Source organism: Anopheles maculipalpis, chromosome 2RL (genome assembly GCF_943734695.1).
Source record: "Anopheles maculipalpis chromosome 2RL, idAnoMacuDA_375_x, whole genome shotgun sequence".
NCBI classification, from domain to species: Eukaryota; Metazoa; Arthropoda; class Insecta; order Diptera; family Culicidae; genus Anopheles; species Anopheles maculipalpis.
Genome location: NC_064871.1, coordinates 8,580,528 through 8,604,300, shown reverse-complemented (window position 1 = coordinate 8,604,300; position 23,773 = coordinate 8,580,528). Strand labels below are relative to the sequence as shown.

General features: G+C 44.5%; 2 protein-coding genes across 2 annotated transcripts in view; both read left to right on the top strand.

Annotated features, from left to right (window-relative positions):
* The window catches only part of LOC126559409 (iron-sulfur cluster assembly 1 homolog, mitochondrial), a 347,746-nt gene that overhangs the window by 97,710 nt on the left and 226,263 nt on the right, over positions 1-23,773 (top strand). The gene's annotated exons all lie outside the window — the stretch shown is intronic.
* LOC126557500 (uncharacterized) overlaps positions 19,644-23,773 on the top strand; it is a 71,313-nt gene continuing 67,183 nt past the window's right edge. Inside the window, exons 1-5 of the mRNA XM_050213295.1 lie at positions 19,644-19,895; positions 20,650-20,860; positions 21,501-21,689; positions 21,761-22,129; positions 22,202-22,971. Of these exons, the coding sequence (XP_050069252.1) occupies positions 19,644-19,895; positions 20,650-20,860; positions 21,501-21,689; positions 21,761-22,129; positions 22,202-22,959 (1,779 nt within the window). The 3' untranslated portion in view covers positions 22,960-22,971. The remainder of the gene's footprint in view (positions 19,896-20,649; positions 20,861-21,500; positions 21,690-21,760; positions 22,130-22,201; positions 22,972-23,773) is intronic.

The following is a 23,773-nucleotide window of genomic DNA, read 5'->3' as shown; positions in this document are numbered from 1 at the left end:
GGGACTTCAGTTTCATTTCAACTTACTAATTCTTCCACCAACGGCTGAACTCCAAAAGAAAAACAAAATAAACCGGTTAACGATATGTTGTGTGGTTCGTGTAAAACACAAAGCAAAAGGCCAAAAGTTGTGCTCCGAAAATGTCGACTAGAAAACAACAGCGTCATCGGGAGCTTAGCTGTCATTTTTACGTTCACCGACCGAACCAATGACAGCTCGACACGCACCTTACTAATGGCTCTAGCTACGTACCCGTACGGTAGGACATTATAAAAGTCACCGACAGACTGTGTCGTTCGTTCGTTCGTTTCGGATTAATAAAAAAAAAAACGAGAGCTCCTAAACAGACGCCTGGTGTAGATGCGGGAGGGGCGTGTGGGGCGAGAAGGAAGGGAAATAAATTTCAATTACATTTCGTAACTCTCACACACTCATTCATACAAACTCACAGGAAAGCAAGCAAAAGTAATGACCATAAAAATTGAAGCCCGAAAACTCGAGTTTATGTTTTAATGGTGACCGGGTGTAGCACGCACCCGTTTGGGGCCCCTTGTATTGAAATCGAAATGAGAGAGAGTGTGTGTGTGGTTTGGGTCACCGATCCCAGGTGATAAAAAGCTTTTTTCTAAATGAAAATATTCATTTTGTAATTGCACACATGCAGGCGTTTTGTTGTGTTGAATAAATTTGACTTATTTTTATGAAGCAAAACGCCTGAAAGTATGCAAGCGGTAGCAAAGTGTGAGGTAAATCTTAAAAACCTCAGTGATATATCAATCTTTGTAACAATTTTCTTAACACTTTATTTAAATCTTATTAGGAAAAAGTTATATCCCTAGGGGGAAAAAACACCCATTTTACAAATGACTAAGAAAAAGCACGCGAAACACGTTTGTCAAACTTTGCTTTTTGATAACGTGTCGCGACTACACCGACCAGCACGAGAGCCGTGTTGCATGCAAAAACAATTCATTGTCCACAAGACTCCTCTTCTTGGGCGGTGGGCAAGGATCGGGAAGAAGGATAAATTCACGAAACAAACCAAACGTGCGCTTAGTTTAAACTTTCGCCACTGTTTTTGTCGACATTTTGTTTGCAGCCGTTTTTTCTTTAAAGGTTTTTGGTGTGCTTTTGTTTCGCGGAGCTTGATTTTTTATTGTCTTTTATATTCACACAACGCTTTTGCTAAGGATGTTTTTGTATCGCGCTGGCTACTGCTGAAGGAGTAGAAGAATCACACACACACACACCTCGTGACTGACGTCATTGGGAATTTCGTTTCGAAGCTGATTGCCATAAGTGGAACGTCTTGCACTATCGAAAACGACCCGAATGAGGTGGTTCTAAGACTCATTTCAAGCCACGAACCCTCATACGGGATTGAACGTTTCCTTCACCACTTTCATTCGCCAATGATGCCTCTCGGCAGCCTCTGGTGAGGTGCAGCAGCACGAGACACAGCACTCGTCGGCTGCTATGGTCCTGGCCTCCGAAAAAGGTCAAGGTATTGGGCGACGTTCCGAAAGCGGCTCCATCTAGCGCCATCAACACCAGGGCGAAACTTTTGCGTTGATGCTTATCGATTACCACGCCCCGGCAGCAGGGTGCGCTCTCGGGAACGTACTCTAGTGCAAGATCGGTATCAAGCAGCGGGAATTTGCCGGATTGGAATTTTGCACGCGAACCCCTTTGCTTTCTTGTAAGGTTCTACAGTACTACGCACGCTACCTATTTATGTCCTTGACGCACGATCATCTCGAAATACAATTATAAGAGAGCGAGAGAGAGAGAGAGAGAGAGAGAGAAAACTTGGTATGGAATTGGGAAAAAGCCGCTTATTAATGAATTATCCTGTTGAGCCGGAAAAAAACGAAACCTTTTCTACGAAACCCTACTCCTAAGTGAAATCATTTCATCATGCTTACTACGAACGAACAGATAAAGTACCAGAAACGAAAATTTAAAGCCCTCTACAGAACGCTCGTTTGTTATCCTACACTCATGCAAGATAGGCTGAACGAAAACAAATTTGTAGATACTGCCTTTGCGCAAAACTTTTTCAACCGGGGGGGTTTTTTTTTGCTTTCTATCAATAAGGCAAGGAAGCAGCACACAAACTCAGCGCATTTCCGATCGATCAGCTTTAATCGATGTGGGATGTTTCGTGTGCGAAAGTGTTCCCCGAGGGTCGAGGGTCACGAGAGCTCAAGAATAAACATCAATTATCGTGGACCTGTCTGCGAAAGGTACGCTAGGCAGGCTAAAAGTTTTTCTTTCGATGGTAATTAAAAGAAAACTTTTTCCGAACGATTTACTGTGTACAAATAAATTCGCAACTTGACAACTGTCAAACAGGGAAATTGCTGTTGTTTAAGGCTGGTGGAAACGTTTATTTTTCGCTTTTTGCTAGCGTCAGTAGCTGGCTCTCGGAAGCTTAATAACGGCTGCAGGTGTGCAATTCGTTCTTTTTCAAATATTGGATGAGAATTTTTGGCGTAATGTACTTATATAAAACGTCTATTATATGGGGAGGTCTGAAGGTAGAGGTTGTGCCACCGGTCTTCACTTGGCATGACCAGTTCAAATCCCAACCGAACCGTTCCCCTGTAATGAGGACTGACTATCCAACTACGTGGTATCACCAAGTCTAGCAAGCAATTCGATGATCGGCCCGCCCATACGCCCATTAATACGCCCATTGCATACTTTTAGGCTGCCTAATTATTCCAAATGAGAAGCTTTTTTGAGCCAGCTGCCTTAACTAAATGAATAGAACATATTTTAATACAGTACTAAAAAGTTCAGTTTCCACTCCGGCTCACAATTCGATACTCCTTTGTTTAGGTATAAATTCCCAATTTAGACGATCGGAACCAGATTCATTTGTACTGAAGCTCGACTCACATTTATCATGCTGTCATATAATGAAGAGCTGCTAAAAGGTAGCTAAAAGCAGCCCAGAACTGCGAACTGCACGACGTTTCCACAATTAATGACCGAACCAGAAACATGCCGCCTTCCTCCTTGCACTACCGCCTTCAACACTGTCACTGGCGCCTTCCTCAAATGGTTTCGGTTCATCGTGCCCGACCGGCACCGACATATGGACGCTTCAGCACGGTGAAAAGGCAGCTGGCAGCGTGCCAACCGTACCATAAGCTTTGCCAGCAAAAGTGCATCGCTGGACATCGCCAGCCTCCGCAAAAACATGCTTTGAGGCGCACCGCGCTAGCGTCGGCGTCGTGTGTTTTATGAAAATGGACATTAATAGCCTGCCACATAATGGCTGTTCGCCACTTCAGGTAAGCAGCGTGCACGGTGGAGAGTAATGTGCAACAATCTGAACCGTGAAGATGATGTACGGGGCGGTTATCATAAACTGTGTTCGGTGGAGCAGGAGTGATGTTACTGGCTTGCACAAGGTTGTTCGCAGAGTTGTGAAGAGATAAGAGCATTGCATACATTTAGGCGTATTGTGTAAGGTATTTTGAGTTTCAGGGGGCTTCGAGTACGGTGAAATGAAGGATAACGTTGTCGGTTGATAGTATTGTAGATATCGTTGTCCACTGGAACTGTTATTGCGCTTCTTTAAGAACAGACACCAAGGATAAAACTAAACTAAACACAAAACGAGTGTACAGTTACAGAGTTACGAAGGTTCTGATGTAGCGGTACTGACGAAATTCTGAATTATAATGATGCTGTTGTACCTTAATGTGATGCCGTTTGCTGAATTATTCATTTTCTAGCAAAATTAAAGATAAAGCCTGTAATTTTTCCTACAGCAACCTATTTTCGAATCATCTGAAATAAAAATAATATGTTTTTGAATAAAAATATTGAAAAAAACAATAATTTCGATTTTTTAAATTTTTTTCTAGGCATCCTGAACACAGAATACTGAAATAAATTAGATATTGAACACCCTTCAGCTTCCTTAGGAAATTTTTCCTTCCATTTTTCACTCGTTCAATTAATGTTCCAACTCGGTTAAACCCGTTCTTATACGACCACCTCCATCGAAAAATCAGTTTCCAACCGGTTAGAGACATTATTTTAAATTTATATCTTTCCTCTATCCCACATCTCAATGTACCCGTTCAATGTCGATGCAACTCCTTCACGATATCTTTCTTTTTTTTTCCCCTGTCTCCGAACGGATAAAAAGGCAATCAAACAGGCGCACCGGCAGTTGCTACCCTCTAGGCCAAAGCCAATCGTCTATCGGTGCTGAACTTCCTAACCTTTTCCGGCTCATCTCTAACCGGGGTTGCCTTTTTGTGACACTTACTTGATTTATTTGCTGCTCAGAGAATCGTTGCGCTTGACTTTTATCCAGTAAACTAGTTTACCTTCTTCCATGCCATGTTCACCTTCTATGTACTCCGGACACTTCCGGGTGTAGCCGTTTCGAACACTACCAGGAGTGCTTTAATCCTTTCGTTCACAATCCGCGCCCAACACATCCCATCGGACGCTGGGTGTATGTGTCTCATTATCGTATCTTTCGCAGCGCATTCTTTTCTGGTTTTGTTTTCTCGTACACCGCCCAAACGCCACAAGGATGTTCTGTGGGTCGGTTTGGTGGGCGAAAGCAGCGACAGACTGATCGCTCGTTTACGTCAGCATTTTGCGTCTTCCAGCATTGGGTGGCTGATGGTTCAAGGCTGTCGCTGGCTCCGCTAGCAATCGAGTTGCACCTCAACTCGACCTCGACTTTGGCCGGCGCAATTTACTCGAAACCGAGGGTGTACATCCACGCCCATTCTATCCAATCCCGTCCGCCGGCTCCTTGGCGGAAGCTTTGTTGTTGAAGGGAATGTTATTGTGTCGTGCGGTTTGCAAGGGATGGCAATAAATAAGATTACTTAACTTTTTCGTATCTTGTAAATTAGTTCGAGTGCTACCCCGGTCCCTTTGGGTATCGCTCGCTACCATCTCGAAACGATCCCGACACGGTCATTTTCCTCCCTTCTCGTTCCTAATCACTCCCCCGTTCCCGTCGCATCTTAAGCCGGTATACGATTCATGTTTTGCTGCTTGTGTGTGTGTGTGTGTGTGGGGCTGCTTTCTTTTCTGTGCATCTGTGGTTTTGTTTCGCCATTTGTTTTTTACTGTTTTGGCCAACCTTTGAAGAGGTCCGGCAAACATGCCAGCCGTAACCGGATCTTTGTCCTTGTGATGATGGCGCCGAACGGCAGATACATTCTTGTATCGCACATTGTTTGGATCGTGCCACGTTCGCGTCAGGGATGTTGCGCGCGTGTGTCCGTTATCGCAAATTGGAACACGGTAGCGAAAATAATTTCTCCCCCGAACGACGCAGACACACGACCGGCGGCATCATGATTGATTGTGCGTAATTATATTTGTATCATGATGTCCGCCCGACCGATAGGACAAATTATAGTAATGCGCTGCAGGAAAGTTGCTCACTGTTTATCTTCGCTTCGTTTATTGTTTCGCGATTTGCCTTCCCAACCAGAATACAGTGATTGTTTCGCGTTACTGTCTAGTGGAAAATACTTTGAAGGGTTTAGGGAATGAATTTTGTTACGTTTTTCTCTCGGAAATCGTCTAATGAAAGCATCAAAAAGTTTCATGAAAAACTTATAATAACCGTCCAACTACCGTCACAATCGAATGCAAAAGAGGCCTCATAATATCTTCTACGCCATTTTTTTCTGTCTATTTTGCACAGAAGATATGGTGACCCATTCCAGTGAACTAACCCGAGCAAATCTGCTGGTGAGTGTGTTTGATAGGGGACTGAAATAATTTTAGCCCCACTTCTTGTTCAGATCTGCCACAGAATAGTAGAAAGATGAGCTTCATAAAATACGTATGTTCGGGAACGAAACGAACGAAAAAAGGAAAACCTTGGTCACTTTCAATTCTCTCTTTGGGCGCCTGCAGGGAAAAAAAAGGCTGCGAGGAAAGGGGAATCATACGAAACGCCCAAAAACTCAAGAAAAGGCAGTTAATTTGCCATACGGGAATGCTGCTAGCATAAGTACCAGTGTGCCAGCATCATACATTATCCCGCAAGGTACAAAACCCGTTGCTGCTTTCGACCATTTGTACCATGTCACAAACACACACACACACACCTACGCGTAGCACCTGCCACGAGAAGAATTCCTGCCAAAACTGCCGGTTACAACCTGTGTGAGCTTTAGGCCAAGCGCTGTGCTTGTATTCTCAGCTAGACTGCACGAGCACCATCGTCAGAAACATCATCGAGTGGGTTAACAGTATCCCAGGGCGGTTGCTCGGATGGATTTGGGTGGTTTTCGGTAATTACAACTATTATGTTGAACTGGGACCAGTGTACGTTTTCCGTTGTTTTCGCCCCCGATGGTCGACGGAAGGCAACAAACTAGTCGGCTCCCCACATGCTTGTGAAGATTTCGTTTATTGGATGATTTATCGCCGGTTTTTTTTCTTTCTGCCGATGAGGCATTGAACCACACAAATCAAAGATGTTTAGATCTCGATGAATGGATGAATGGCTTCGAATTGATTGAGCTGGTAAGAGAGATCAATTTGATTACAACAGTTGACCAGCAAGCTGGCACTCGTTTCGTTAAACAACAGATCAGCAAGTTGATTTTGTATATTACAAATTGCATAGCTTTAGGCGTTTAATTTCATTCACTTGTAATAGTTATTTTGTACGGGAGTTTCCTCTTATATTTTCTATAATGTGTCTTATAAAATGCTTTAGAAATTCAATCTGAAAATTTCAGTCCCTTTTTTACCTAAAATCATTGAGTTTGATTATTCTCTGTTAAATATTGTATAAGACACTTTCAACCCCCAGCTACTCTTTAAATATGGACTGTACATGGAATGGCATCTTTGTCTTTAAGTGTACATCACAGATAATCTCAGCTATATTCTGAGAAACATAGACTCTTTCTATCTAGCATAAAAAAATATTATTATACATTATAATATGAGTTCAAAACTTCACATTTTTTGAAGTGGTTTCGTTCAGTAAAATTGATATTTTAAAGGGTTTTTTTTACTATAGAAAAAGCACAGCGGTAGTTACATTATGGGGACTACTACGTGTGTACTCACACGATACGAGCGGATAACGAATTCGAGGACCATCTCCCCGTCTACACAGCTACGGGTAAAGCTAAGTCTTGGAAGGTCTGTCATGAATGACGAGACAAAACATCTCAAAATGTTAGTACTAAAGCGGGGAAGCGTGTGCATAAAGATTTTTTTTTATCGTCAAAACGAATGCTAAAGAATCCAGTAGGAACACCAGTAGGAGTGTTGTGATGTCAATTGCATTCTTTCTAATGATTTTTTCCATATTAATATTCTTCAGATAGGGGCGGCCGTCTCCCCGTAGTGAGGATTGACTAACCAACTACGTGGTATCGGCAGTCTACTAAGCCATTTTCGATGGCCGGCATGACCTTAGAGGTCTTTAAGCCAAGAAAAAGAAGACTAGAATTCTTCAGATGTTCTTCAGTAATATGAAGTAATTAGAACCATTTTAAATGCTATAATAGGTACGCTTAAAAACCCTCTAACCTAACACGAAAGAGTTCCAATTATTAAATACTTTTAAAGTATAGGCTTACACAGCATAAGAATTCCTACTTGCTTAATTAAGAACATAATCGCTTCCAACAAAGTATTGAAACTATTATTCTCTCAAACTTTATATTTTACGAGTCCAAAATGTTTATCCCACAAGCGCATTTATTAGACGTTCTTGACTCGCTTTCGCAGACATCTAAACAACTTGCACACAGCAATTGCACCCGGAAAGCTGAAACATTAAACCATTTCCTTTCGATCGCTTCGTTCGCTTGTGTAAGCTTTCCAACATTCACATGTAACTCGTAAATTATGTACAAGATTACGTTCGAGCAGCGTAATTTGCGTTCCATTTTGCTGTAAAACAAACCATCCCTTTACATAACGTGGACAGGTGCACAGGAATGAAAAAGAAAATCCCCCACCCCCACCGGACACATTCATATAGCCGGGAATCCAATCTTCACGGAGACGGCTTTTTTGAAGTCAAAATCGACAGACTCTGTTGGACTGTTGTGAGCCTGTTTTGGTGTGCAAAACTAATCCACCAGGGCAATCAAAACCATTATGACCCATTCAAAATTTAGTAACTGCAATGAAGCGAATGCAGCACAGCTACTAGACCGGGAGCAAATGCTTCCAAGCGGAACGATAGAACTGGGTGTCTATGTGACCTCTTTGTACAAATTCCATCCACCAGAACCCTATTGCGGGGTATGGGATTTTGACCTCGCGTGAAAAAAAGAAAAAAAAACTCCCAAAAAATAACAAGCCGAGCACATGCCCGCACCTCGTGTGACCCAAAAACTGAAACGCTCTTCGCACACACGAAATCTCACGAGACGGACGGGTTCGTGCGCTAGTCAGCGTAGCCGGTTCATAATTGATAGACACGGCGCGGAGGGCGAATGAAAGTTTAATTTTGTCATAGCGAATGATTTCTTCTGCAGTCCCACGCGCGGCTTTCGGGGTCGGTAAGTGATCTCGGCTAGTTTCTGCACCTGCCGTCAAGCGGTTGCCACGGTGTCGACGTCCACCAAGGACTCAGACCACCCTCTGGGCTGAGCATAAAGCTCAATAACTTTCATCCGCTTTTTTAGGGAGGGGGATGGACACATAAAGACGTGCCCATAAAATCTCGACGATATAGAACACACGGCATATAGAATGCAGTGTGAAAGTGCGCGAGAAAAAAAAGCTCACAAAGAAAAGCACTTTCCCGGTAGGGGTGTTTGATATATATTGTTGCTGTGGAAGTACGGCGTGTAAAGACGCTTTGGGACTTTGGGAATGGACATAAGAAGAGGGGGATAAATCGCCCAGGAAGAAAAACAAGGATCTTTAAAGCTGCAGTAAACGAACGAGTCATGGCAGACCTTCGGTAGTGCATCGGACGATTTAAGACCACTCTCGGATGTGTCGTAGCGAATTCTCGTGGCTTGTTCCGCCCGTTACAAGCCTAAGAAAGTTGTGAAGGAAGGAAAAACCTGTACGCCTTCTAACGTGCCTTGCCAACCTGCCACCATCAACGTGTGCCACCACCATCGTTTTATAACCACATTAAGATTCAGACCGTTCAGTGCTGCTTATAATCTGATTATCTGCCTTATTTTACACGTACACTCTAACGAGCGCACAGGCTCTGGTCCACATAGCACAACAACGACTAGCAGCAGCAGACACGCACTCGACAGTCGACAACCAAGCTATGGCACCTTGGAAGAAAAGAAAACGGAAGTCATCATCACGCAGGCACACGAAGCAAACCGACGGCTTCATGCAGTTGATGGCATCCGTTGCTCGAGTTCTCTGCTTCTGTTTTAAGGACCTTATCACGAAACGTTCCACCATCCGCTGGTGAAGCATTCGTTTGCTCTGTAGCGTCGAGCACACGCCACTCCGGAGCTCCAGTTTTGGAGCCCCCAACTCTAATCACCTTGGGCGTAATGAGAAGCACGCTACACACAAAAACACACCGACTCACGCACGCACTCCCGTTGGGTGGTCTCAACAAGGGAGACCTGCTCAGTCTAGGGCAGGAAACAAAGAGAAATTGTAATTTCGGAACGCAAATGTTTGGTCGTTCGCGGATAAGTGCACCACAGAACACTCGGTGCTCAAGCTACCAGATACTCCGGAGCAGGTAGGAACTTGCTACCCGTCATCTTCCTTGAGAGTCGCCCCAATTTCCACATGTAGCTGTAACCGGTGAGGTGCTGATAGCTGTCACACCACACATCGAGGTACCACTAAGAATTCGTGGCGTGGCATAACTGCTAGTAGATGCGGGCAGAGCTCACTAACACACACGGATAGTCGCGATAGTCGCAACCCGATAGCCACTTAGTATACACGCACAAACACGCTTTGTGTATGAGTGTGTTGCCTTCATTTATCATCGTTTCACTCGCTCCGGTGCGGTGTTCCGGTTCCGGTGTGGGGTGTGCGGGTGTGTCATTACCGTCCGCCCGCTTTCGGAACTTACTTTTCACAACCACACAGATACACACACAGAAGGTCTGGGTGGGATTGTAAATTCCCGTCCGGAGAACTTGACCGCCGACTGTCAGGATCGACCGATAGTGTGGCTGTGTGTCTGGGAACGAAATCCGCGTAGCGAAAGTTTTTCTTTCCCGTTGAAGGCCGCGACACACAAAGGACATACACGCACACACACACACACGCAGCACCTGACCCAATGTAGTGGCTTCTGTACACACACACACACACACTCGCACCCACTCACACAAACCCTAGGAGAATGACCATTGTGGCGCACCGTGACACGTCGGCAGCTAGGGTTTTAGAGGTTAAAGAAGCCTTTGGAAGGCTCATTCTTACACACTGCAGTGTTAGGACGCACCCAACAACATACCATACGCTTTTCACAGTCACAAAGAGACAAGCGCACACCACAACTTTATCACCTTTACCTTGGATAATTTTTGAACACTTTTCGCACCACCGAACTTCACTGAAATCCGCTTTAATGAGACCTTGGCTCTTCCGCCGGATGTGATTATGTCTTCAGCATCGCCAACAGAATGAACACGCGGAACAACACAACCAATCAACTGTGTGTGGAGAGCTTTATACGTTTTGACACAACTTTTTTTTACGGTCTCGGGACACTGCTGCTGCTACAAATCCGTATAATACCACCAGCCTTCGCTCTGGTTCAACAAGCACCACACACCACGGGACGGGTAGAGAGTTGTTCTCGCAAAACCCAGCTTCACTGCGCCCTCAACGTAGACTGACTTCCGTTCGGGACTGCACAACACGAACCTGCTGCTGTCCGCTTCGGGCGCACCCCCCCCCCCCCCCCCCCTTAGCACCCCCCTACCGAGTCAGCCACATCCTGCGGGACACATCTTACCTCCGATTGAGGCTTTCTCCTTCACTCTTGGTTGGCTTTCCTTGCCGCAAACGAAACTCACATCCTTCGGAAGCCTGTCATACTGGGCAGGCGCACTTGGTGGGTTTGATGCGTTTCGGCTTTTAGGAGGTATCGCACTAGTAGTTGGGGTTTTATGCGTGTGTGTGCAGGTGTGCGCGTTTCTACTATATGGGAACTTTTCATTTCATTTCTGCCGTTGGGAAAACCTTGCCTTTCTGTTGCTTTTGTGCCTTGCAGCACAGGGTGTTTCTTGAAAAGTAATTCTTTAACTGTTTTTTGTCCATTTAATTCAATTTTTATGTATGAAAACTGCTGATTAGAAGTAAGATTCAAGGTGATTAAACTGTTCTTAGTGCACATTGCTGAAGTACAAGTTTCACTACATGTGGATTGTATACTTGAGGGCGCAAACATGTTTTAAAGTACTTGAGATGTATAAATTGTTACACCTCATTTTATTTGGACCTATTCATTAAAAAAAAAACAATAGAAGTAAAATTTTATAAGAACAATACGGCACTGGACCGTCATAATTAATTATAAATAAATAAAATTTTATAAGACCAACATATTTCCCAATATTTTGTTTATCCAAACTTTTAAAAAGAGTCTATTTTCTAATAATTAAGTCTTTATTTGACGAGAGAATATTAAACCGCTTGGCTTCTGGCTTTTTTCTATCAAACTTCCTCAGATAAATTTTGACGAAAAAATCCTGATATCGATGAGATTTTTTTCCCTCATCTAATCACCAAGCATTATGTCCTATGCATCCCCACATTGAAAATATGGAAGGAAGCATCTACAAGCTGCAAGTGTTGAACTCGAAGGTACTTTTGTTTGGCCAAAAGATTCTGCTACGCGAGCTCTGCTGGTTCCGAAAGGGAATAGAATGTATGTAATATGTAAGTAACGATTTTTAATCATCACCGAATGACCACTTCTGGAAGTAAGATTTTTTTGTTTTTGCATAACAAAAAATTTGTAATAAATTTTGTGATAAGATACTTAAATTCATGTGTGCTATGTAAATGTTCAAAATTAAAATTTTATTTTTCCACTTTTCTTCATTTTTTTACGTAAAAATAAAAATTAAAAAATATATTTCTAGTAACATGATATCTATCCGTCTTCACAATGTAACGGTGTCTCGGTGTTGTAAAGCTTCCCATTACACATCACACACAACCACTGCTAGACGCAAACACTGGCGCGAGTACGTTCACTACGCATGTCCGTTTCCTCCAAGCAAGACAAGCAGCAAGTGTGATCCTTTCCAGCCCGACCCTACGCTCGAAGTAGGTTGAACGGTTGAAGGAAACGCGGGTGAACCAACCCCGGCCACCTCTCGTACACCTATCGAAACGCACACAGGAACTGCCAGGCAAGCTGTTTGTCAACAAGCGTCGCGAACGAAAGGTGTCACACTTACACCCCGTTGTATGGTAAACATATTTTTGCATCTGTCCACTCTGCTGATCTACTGTTGCTAGTTAAAATAGTGCTGATTGAAGGTGTACGATTGTGCAGTTTCGTTCGAATTTAGAGTGAGCAGTTGTGTTTGCTTTTTAGCATCGTTAAGGTGAGAAAAGAAGGCTCTATTACGACGTCAATGACATGTGGCGCGTATGTGCTTTGTGTGAGAGAAATTAACGTACTCGTGGGAAAGAACGATTTACTAGGGTAAATAGAAGAAATTACGATGAAAAAGAATTGAGTGAATGAAAATCAGAATGCTGCTGTGCAGTTCTATCAACAAGTTTTACCCCTAAATGTAGGCATGGTATGTGTATCGTTGTGTTTGCGAAGGTGCGTATCGGTACAGTGATAAGCACAGAATCTGGCACAAGGCATGATACTTTGATATTTTGACGCTGCAAGTATTGAACAACATATTTCCTGATTGTTGTTTAATTTTAAAGGAAATCAATTTTAAAATAAATAAATAAACAAAAAAATCCTTATAGTACTGTGTGTTCAAGCGAATATAACAGTACAGTACGTACACACAATAATGTTGAAAAAAAACTAAGCCCAAAATTCAACCATTATGCAAATAGCTTGCAGTTGCTTCCCCTGGATTTACACGTGTGTAGTTGTGTCTTTAGCGCAGCTTCTCTACTCTGTATAGAAGGGGGTTGCGTTGAGCGCGAGACGATCAGCGCAATTAAGAGAGCCTCACACGCAAGATTAACGCGGAGAGTGGCCTTTGCGCTCTTAGGTTCAGATGCTTGTGCACGATAGCCAATGTAATATGTAAAGCATACTGTGTAAAGTTAAATGCTTTCTTTTAGATAAATTAAGGAGAAAATTTTAATCTTGAAATTATTATTTTAACAAAAGTAAAAACAATTCTTTATTTAATAATAGAAAAAATTTAACATTATAACATTTTTGTGCTAAATTCTGTAATAATACTGGGACGAGTCGTACACTTTAAAGACTTTATTATATGAAATTAATTTGTATTAAATTGAGAACGCATAGTTACTCGACTTAGTGCGCGCACTAAGTAAAGCGCGGGCACAGCTTCTGGCGATCCAACTTTACCGAATTTAAACTAATGAAAGCCGGTCAATGCGGTGTAATATTTAATTGTTCGTTTTGTATTCCGTGACTTCATTTTACGTTCCATCATTCTGCAACTATCTCTGCTTTATATGTTCTATTTTGAATATTTTTTATGAGGCAAAGTCACACTAGTAGCAGCATATTTTCGTCGTAAGAGCTGTGAACAACTTGACCAAGCTTCAATCCCTTGCGAATCGGTTGTCGTAAAATCCCAACAGACATTACTCACGTCTATCGGGCGCTTTAGCAAATAGGCAATACATTATATTTACACCGGGCCGCAACCGCGGACCGCTTCAATACGCAACAACCCGTCCAAGTGATCATTTCCAAACCAACAGCAGCAATTGTGTGGTAGCCGCGAGTGTTGCTTGTGTTTTGTTGTTGTATTGCTGTATTATTTGGTGTTATTTTGTGAACAATACTAGCAGCAAAGTGCACTTTCTCACATATCTGACCTAAACAGTTCGAAGCAGACTCCATAATCAGATCAGTCGCAGGTGATCTATTTAAGCATAAGAAAGGTACGCAATGTTTTTCGCAAATAGCTCAGCATATTGTGACAGTGTTGTGAGTGGTACTCTCTCTGTGTGTATGTGTGCCCGTAGTGCGGCGATGCTGAAATTTCGTATGCACCGCATGTTTATAGGGCGTGCGTCTGGATAAAAAAGAACTGGCGGCATCATGTCGATATCTCTCTACACATTTGCACATACATGACCTACGCCAATCCGTTTGGACGAAACGCATAATCATTTCTTCACACACCACAGGCGATCGCATTGTGCATTCTGCCGTTTGCTTCATTCCGCGTTGCCGGCTCACAACCCGATTTGCCGTAAGATGCTGTTCGGTAGGGATGAAGTGATGAAGAGGGCAAAGTGTGCGAGCGTGTGCGCTTGATAGGCCGGCGGCTAAAATTAGCCCTTCATCCATCCCGTGTTGTTTGAGCGTCACACAAGGCCAATAAATTTCACTCGGCACGAGTTTCGCTTTCCTCCCAATGTCGAGATCGAGCCGGATTGTGCGATCGCTTTTTTCTTCTGAACATTAATTATGGCAATGTTTTGGGGATTGGTACGCCGCTCGAAGCCCACTGTGAAGGCCACCCTGATAAAGGCTTAACCCTTGGGTGCATTATCATTATTCGGTGAATGATCTCGCTTTGAGAAGAATGTTGCATTAGCTGCAAGCTAGAGTGTGTCTGGGCGCATAAAGCCTTTTTTTAAACCTGTACACGGAAGTAAGGCCTGTACACATAGGCCCACTGGAACCAGTTTGCTTTGCGGCTGCTAAAACCCGTCCACTCGGAACGAGCTACTCGTATTCGGTTGTACACGTCTAGCAAAGCCGTAGATTCCAATTATCGTGTAAAATACGACTACTTGGCGTCCAATAATAACACACACACATAGGGTAAAACATCCCTTCTACTTGTTGATGGATAGAGAACTTGGGGAAGCAAAAGCAGCACAACAACACTTATTTTGAAACATTTTGTTTGACCAGCGCGGTTGCGATCGCGCGATGATCATCACGCACATAATACACGAAATATGGTTTCATGAATGAAGGCAAAAGCGCGAGACAGAGAACCGAAAACTGAAGCCACACAAAAATAAAGAAATACCCACCTCCCGTCATAAAAATGCATGCAAGAGAAACAGAAACGGTGGACTTTGATCGGCCAAAGATCAACACCCTGCACGGTACAGGTTTCCACTCGCAGCTTCCTGCTGCAACATTTGTGTCAACTCAAGCGCTCGCGACTCAAGCGCCCAACACGCTCCACAGCACGTTCCCTCAACATTCTACGAGCCGGATGGAACCGGTAAAAAATCATATTTAAGTGCGTGGTTTGGCCGTGTGTGCGTGTGTTGGGGATGAACGCGCGAATCTGTGTCAGCGACCGTTCAATGAGAGAGGGAGAATGATCCAGGGGGTGGGTGCACACTGATGGGTGGGATATCAAGCGGCCCATAGTATCGTCAAATACCTGTTGTCGTATCGTGTTTATAATTCCAAATACAAAATACGACAGACGATCTTTTCTTGGTTCATTAGTTCCGCTTGGGAGTTCTAACAAAATTTTTTGTCCGGTAGTTTAGCAAGGAAATTTCCACAAGTCTGCACTAAACTCTTGCCAAGCGCGTGCGCGCGCGCGATAAGAATGTCGGTCGCAAATATTGTTTTCTGTCATTGATAAGCGGTCACCGGACCGCAACAACTAGTTCCGCCAGCTTCCAGAATACCCTAACTACACTAGCACTAGAGGTCCCTCACAGAGGGCTCTCCACGAAATCATTAAACATTATTCGGCAAATTAGCGACTTCAACGCGAGGGGGCCACCCAACAATGCCCCCCTATAATGTACGCTCTTATCTAATTTGATTGCGTGAAGTTGAATAGGCCTATACACAGACGATCGTACCGATAAGATCCCGATAGTGGGTCTGATGGAAGTCTGAGGCCGCTGCTAGTGCGCGCCTCTCGATGCGGCAGCGCGGTGGTGGGCAGTTTTATTGGATCAATCGGACTTTGCACTTCGGTGGAATTGCTTCGGTGAAACGTCCGCTTGAAAGTGTGACCGAGTTGGGATTGTGTAATTTTTGCGGTGGGTTCTTGAACACTTCATAAGAGGGTAAGCTGGGGTATAAGTTCAATGAAGCAAATGAAGATTTTTAAGTATGTTACAGTGAGGACCAGTTGTTGAGGAAAGATTCGGAATCATAAAGAATTTCTCGTGAGGTGTAATGTGGCAAATTACTCAAACCTGACCATTGTCTTTGCTTGAAGCCTCCTAAAACATTACGCGAAATTGTTTCACTTGACTTTGCGACGCCGTCTGTCAAATGGCTAGGTCATGCCGGCCATCTAAGGACTTACTAGATTGGTTGATAGTTGGATAAACATTCCCCAATACGGGTTTCTCTACCACCAGGTCGTCCTCTATCTAATCATCATCATTTATATTATTCGGTGTTTAGAGCCTCAGTTAATGTTCAGAGCCAGGGGTGATAGCGGTGCCGATCTTCACACTTCAGCTTCAAATCAAATCCGGACTCTTCTTCCTTATTGAGGACTGACTCTCCAACCAGTTGGCATTAATAAGTCTCGTAAGCCATCAGCGAAGAGAAGCCTCGACCAATTATAAATGAGAAGACTATCAACTACTCGAGAGCAGGGATGGATCATAGCATAAGCAAACTAAGCCAATCGGTTCTCCTTAAAAGAAGTTGTTTGTCCAGAGGAATATTGAACATTTAGAGGGTCCCAGAAAAAGTGGAAAGTGGAAGTAACTTCCATTTTGCTTTTTGCCTCCACAGGGACCGGCACTGTTTGATAGATATCTAAATAACTAGATACCTTCAATCAGATTCTTCATCCAGATAGAGAAACTTGATCATCAGTTAAAAAACCATCAACAGCTTTAACTTTAAACAAAAAAGCCCACGATCATCTGGAACGTTCTTTTCTAGAAACAAACTAACGAACCAACAAGTGGGCAAGTGTACTTTGCTGTCTGCTAATGTCTGTTTGAGATTATCTAACGCCGGCAAGCGAGCATCGCATGCGTGTCTATGTGACACGTCAAACCTCATCATTACAACCGCACATTAAAGTGAATCGTTCTGAGGAACGCAAAATAATCCTCACTGTCACAATGAATCTACGGAAACGGAATGTACCATTGTTCGCCACGCGACGCCACTAGTTGAGGGGCACTTTAAGTTCATTCTAAGTTGTGAAGGGAAAAAATAAACATTCGCTTCTTCTTGAAGAGTTACGTTTTTAAGTCCTTACGAGGCCTGTCGGGCAAAGCATGCCACCGTGTAGTGGTTACACCTAATGTCATGCAGAGCACATCTCATCTCCCCAACATTACCACACAAATGGGGACACCCTTTTCCTTCAACAGTGGGCACACGGTTGGTGCGCTACTACTCATCGAAAACTATTCTCCACGTTCGCGCTCGATTAAGCACGTGCCGTGAATGCTTCTTCTTTTTTTCTGTCGTTCCGAAGCTCACGTTTTATTGTAATTTATGATGGAACACAACAACAAAAAATCTCACTCGTTGAAGGATACACATTCTTCCGGCAAAGCTTTTCGCGCGGGGAAACTCAAACAAAAACGGTACGCTACGCGCCATTCTGCTTCCCGATGGTAATTGGATGTTGGGTAATTAAAGTATTTTCTCGCCACTTTACCCATCACGATCGTTCATCCCGTTTGCAACGGAGGACCCTGTTGCGCTGTTCGGAAGTGCACTTCCAGTGTGTGCCATGATTGAAGAAGACTTCAGCACGAGCCTTTCAAGAGTCCTCCAGCTGTGGACACACTTTCGAGTGAGCCAGTGAGATGGCACCTTTCCTGACAGCACTGATAATGAGATGCTGTGATACTGGTGACACTAAAGGAAATGAAAGAGTTCTTCCAAGGATTCATCCCTCCATCTTTGACGACTACATTTTTACTACAAAGCGACCAGCGAATGTGAAAGTATGGAAATGTGAGAAGATTGATAACGTTGACGCCTTTTATTTCCGCCGGTAGCTTTAGGCTGTCATAATTTAGGCACCGTTTGCTCCACAAAAGGGGAAAAACAAAAGCCTCAGGTGTAATAGGTAATTCTCTACACTAACACTGGACACTGGACTCGGGGCTGTTTTTTTTTTTTTTTTGTTTACTTTACCCCGGGAACACTCTGACCCTGTCATCCTCCGCTCGGTCATGCTAAAGGAACGCCTCGGAAGTCCATGAAGTGCCGGTAAACATCATCAACGTAAATGAGATTGGCTAGTGTCCACAAACCTGGTGTAATCCTTTGCCTCCTGCTGGAGGTGTGTGTATGTATGTGGCTGAACAGTTGTTTTAAAAATTCAAATATTCATTTCACACACCCCATTCCTTCCTCATCATTTTCCTCTTGAACGGGGATGGCCCAACTATCTACCATTTCAACAAAAAATAAAGAAGACCGCAAAAAGGATAGGAAAACCGTTCGAACCTGTTCCCTTTCCTATTCAACGAGCGCTTGTTTTCGCGCCACGTCAACCAAAATTGAAAGGCCCCAGGACCATATTAGCTGCTGCAGAGCGAGAGCAAGATTGAGAAAACAACGATCTCTCAAGGCCCCTCAAGGTTAGGGTAAACATTTGCCGCAAACAGATGGGTCCGTTCGGTACGCCGAACCGACAGCTGAGGTGCTGCATATAAGCCAATCCTGAGATGTTGGATGCATCCCATCAGTGGCAGTAGCAGGTAACTGTTTAAGAGATATGTCAAAAGAAGCTGTTCCTTTGCATCATCTCCAGGTCCTTTGGTTTTGCTACTAAACTACCTTTCTTGACCTCATTTTCTGTGCCCGTGTGTCGTTTGTTTGGTTGGTTGATTCGTCTTTGTTTCTTCGAAAGCTCAGGCTCCCGTTTTTTTTTTTTTGCACAAACACACACCTTCTTCGAGGAGGTTGACTTTGGCCCATTGAATAATTGAAGCTGTTTGTTTGTAAACATCCACGACACATCCACCCTGGTGGTGGCTAAATTTAGCTTCCGGACAAGCAGCTCTGGCTCGCGCCCTACATGGGGCAGATATCCTCGAGTGTCTTGAAAAAAGGGAAGAAACTATTGTGAATTTACTTTAAATAGGTTTGGATGTCTTTTCGATTTTTCTCCATCTTCTCTCCGTACACGTGACACACGCAACCGCCGTCAAATGTGGCACAAACGACACAAAAGCTGCACGCACACCACCAATCGAGTGCGATTTAAATGATTAAACGTACGGCTGTGGTTTCCTGGGAGTGAAGCGTTCCACGGTTAAAAATGTATCTTAATAAGGTTTTGTCTTTCTGGTTCGCCATTTTGTGTGTTAACTTTCTTCTTGCTTCTTTTCTCTTTCTTGCAGACTTAGGCAGTGCGAGTACATCAAAATAAACCACCATAAACAAATCCACTGCGGAAACATTCTTCCAAAAAAATCATATCACATCGTTTGTTGACTGCTGCTGAGTCGGCAAGTTTTTTGACAAGCTCCAGCAAACACATCATCTTATCAGCACCGCTTTTGGTCATCAACATCCTAAGACTAGTACCTGCGGAAATATGTGGATGGGACGATGTGCACGACTTGCGGCCCGTGCCGGTTGCTTGTTGGAAAATCAGGCAGCTTTTCCTCAGCGCGCAGCCCTACTGAGCACCATGCGGCAGGTGAAATTTCTCGAGGACACAATCTTCCCGCCGGAGAATGGGTTGGAGCAGAACTCACTGTACGGCAATAACATTCCGATACCGCAAGTTACGCTGGACCGGTACCTGTGGGATCAGTTCAGCAATTGGACCAACAAGACTGCTGTGGTAAGACATTGATTTTAGCCAGCCTTCAGCCTCGCCAACCTTCCGAAGGTACCTGAGGTCCTGTAATGAGCATCAGGTTCAAAGTACGCCTGGTGAAGCTGTCAAGTCGTTAGCCAATTGTTTTATGAGATAATTTATTTGCATCCCGTCGCGGCATTGTCCAGTGGGGTTCATCATTAAGATTTCGTCTGACCTTCCTGAGGGTGGTGGTGTGTGTATGTCTGAGTGCGTTATCTGATGTACTCTCAGGATGTTGTTGCACCCTCGTGTGTTTACAGTGGACGAGCGCGACCAAAGTGCGAAATGTCTGCCAGAGAAACATTATCTACAGTAATTTACACTTCTTTGATAGCACACAAATTCGTCCACAACTTGGCAATTGGGGGGTTGAGTGAAGTTAGGTTTGTTCCTTTTTTTGGGGAATGGGAAACAACTCGCACCGAAAGCGCGTTATCAGTGAATGAGTTTTCCGGTATGGACCGGATCAAGACACCAGTTGAACGAGTAGGTTAAATGAATGACCCTCAATGGACGGGGCTCGATTGCGAATTCGGAATTCAGTAGACAAATCTAGTACGATTCTAGGGTGCTCCAATAATGTTGCCTTCAGACATCTCCTATCTCTAGTTAGACATCCCGAAAAAAGCTAGTTTTACGTCAGCAATTTGCCGTTTAGAATGCTTATCAAGAACCATGCCTTTCTAGTGATATAATATTTCTAATCCTATGCTCTTCCCAATGCTTTCATCCGCAGGTTTGCGGCATTACTGGACGTAGCTATACCTATGGAACGTTGCGCGATCATTGTGCGGCTCTTGCGATTCGATTGCAGCGCAAGCTGAAGCTCACATCCAGCAATACGCTTGCGATTTGCCTGCCCAACATTCCAGAGTTCCCGCTCGTCACGTTCGGTGCTATCGAGGCTGGTCTGATTGTGACGACCATTAATCCGATCTACACGGCAGGTAAGCGTCACGTTAGAGTTTCATCGATGCTGAGTTGTCACACGGTACGATTGATGGAAGGACCATTGACTGGTGGCTTTCTAGGGTTTATCAAGTACAAGTTCCCACCTCAGGGCGCCATTATTAGTCACGGTGTGTAAGCCCTTATCGATCATTAATTGAATGTTGTCGTGCTCTTATCGGGCAGGGGGGCGAGCTTGCGGAACGAGAACCGATCACTTCCTTCTTTCTTGTCACACACCGGTCACAATGCGGAAAGAAAATAGGCCACAATCATCGCTTATCGTGTCGGAGGTTCTCTCTTTATCGTAAGCTTGTTGTAGCAAGTCAGCAAAATTGAGCCCACGAACCAGTATCGATTGCTTTTACGATTCGGTTCGTATTTCCCAGGGACCTGTTTGGCAATCTATCCGGAGAGAGAGAAAGAGTGTGTGTGGTAAATTATGCCAATTGTCCACGATAAGCGTTGATATTGCCTTTTTTGGGATCTGGTTGTCTGAGTGATTCAGCTAATGATATGTCAGCGTTTCTTAAGCAAGGGTGATAACATTCAGCTGTCCTCAGCAATCGATCACTGTTTTGCCTTTCAACTGTCCCGTCCATTTACACTAATCTCGTTTGTACAATGTCCATTTTTCAGAGGAAATTTCTCGACAGCTCGTGGACAGTGATGCCAAGATTCTGATCGGGCTGGCTTCCAACTATGCAGTATTAAAAGAGGCAGCCGAGCAGGCCAAACGTGACATACCGATCGTCTGCATCCGGTGCACTAACGACGAAAGTCTTCCAGACGGTGCTATCGACTTTTTCGAGCTTTCGAACCCGAAAGGTACGAGAAGGACAATGTTCTACTGTTTTCCTGTGTCCTAGTACTAACCTCTTGTCCGTGTGTATTCTCAGGTATTCACTATAGTGAGCTGCGCCAACATGACCGCACGGCAGATGATGTCGTCTTTCTGCCGTACTCCTCCGGCACTACCGGTCTCCCGAAAGGTGTCGAGCTGACGCATCTGAACATTGTGGCCAACAGTGAGATGCTTGGTGTGAAGGCTGGCAATGGAACGGTCGTGTTACCGACGACGGATACCTTCCAGGATGTGCTGCCGTGTGTGCTTCCGTTCTTCCACATTTACGGGTTGACGGTGACGATGATCTCGAAGCTGCAGCTGGGCTGTAAGCTGGTAACGTTGCCCAACTTCAAACCCGACACGTTCCTAAATGCTCTTGCCGAACACAAGGGCTCGGTGCTGCATCTCGTACCCCCGATAAGTGAGTACCGAGTGTCTTAAAACCTTTCCTTTTTCTGTGAGCTAACACTTAGAAACTCTTTCCAATTTGTAGTCATTTTCCTTGGACACCACGAAGGCGTTAAACCAAAGCACACGGAATCGATCCGGAACGTATTTTCCGGTGCCGCCCCCATGGGAACTCCGGACGCGGAACGTTTCACAGCCCGAGCTCCACACGCCGAATTCATTCAGGGTTACGGATTAACCGAAACGGCACCTGTTGTGATGATGGGAGCGCTTGGTTCTCGAAATTACGCCTCAGTCGGATCACCCTGTCCGCGCACACAGGCGAAGATTGTCGATTTGAATGATCCCACCAATACTGCTCTCGGTCCAAACATGTCCGGTGAGTTGTTGGTGCGCGGCCCACAAGTGATGAAGGGCTACCACAACAATCGCAAGGCAACGGAGGATATGATCATCGAGGGTGGTTGGTTGCGTACCGGTGATATCGCGCACTACGATGACAATCTGCAGTTCTACATCACCGACCGGCTGAAGGAACTGATCAAGGTGAAGGGCTTCCAGGTGCCACCGGCTGAGTTGGAGGAGCTGTTGCGCTCGCACGAATCGGTCGTTGATGCGGCCGTCGTTGGTATGCCGCATCCAGTCGCTGGTGAGGTACCGCGTGCGTTCGTTGTCGCCAAACCGGGCTCCCGGGTAACGGAAGACGAGCTGAAGGCGTTCATCGCGGAAAAGGTGGCCGTGTACAAGCGGCTCGATGGAGGTGTTACCTTCCTGGACAGTATTCCAAAGAACGCATCGGGCAAGATCTTGCGGCGGCAGATTAAGCTGGAGCACTGCTCTTAGGACAGTTTCCGCGTAGGAGAAAAACCCCCCCACGATATTAGCCCCTACATTACTATTATGTGAAGCAGTGGGCAGTCCACTACTTTGTAAAATCTCATCACCGTCAAGCTAGCTCGAAAGGATGTGGAGCACGGATTGGGTCGTACTCGCGCCGAAGATTGGTTTTAGTAGCGTAACTATTCCCTCACGGACAGACTGTTTTAGGTTGATAGGGTGCACAGTGGCGGTGGCATTTAAACGGAAGCCACCGGTGGATGGTTTCCCGTCTTTGATGTATGTTTTGTTATAGGACGATAAAATGTGCGTTTTTTTAACTCGGTGTGTGTGTGTGTAGTCGTATCGTTTCTTTAAACTTCTTCGAGTCCGACAGAGCACAATGTGAAAGAGTACACGTGAACAGGGAGGCCTAAACTTAAGAAACAACCATTTTTTTATGATTTGTAATAAACGGATAAACTTTTTAAGCCTCTGTCAATGGAAATTATCCTCGCTTTTTCACTCTTTTTCATATGCTTTTAAGTGCCGGCAACGATGGCGGGATTTCATCAACTCTACGTAGCAGTAGGAAGGACTGTTTTCGAGCCTGAGATAAATTCAACCAATTCTTCCAAGCATAAGAGAATCTTCAGCTAATTACTAACTATATCTGCATCATGTTAGAGTATAATCAGACGCATTCTCTTAGAACTGGGAGCTGGAATATGGACTCTCCTGTCTTCTTTTCAATCTGGCGTTTAACAGGTCTATCCGGTACGAGGAAGTAGAGATTTTTGGGATCGTCTTCAAGAAGTCCATATAAGCTATACAAGCTGAT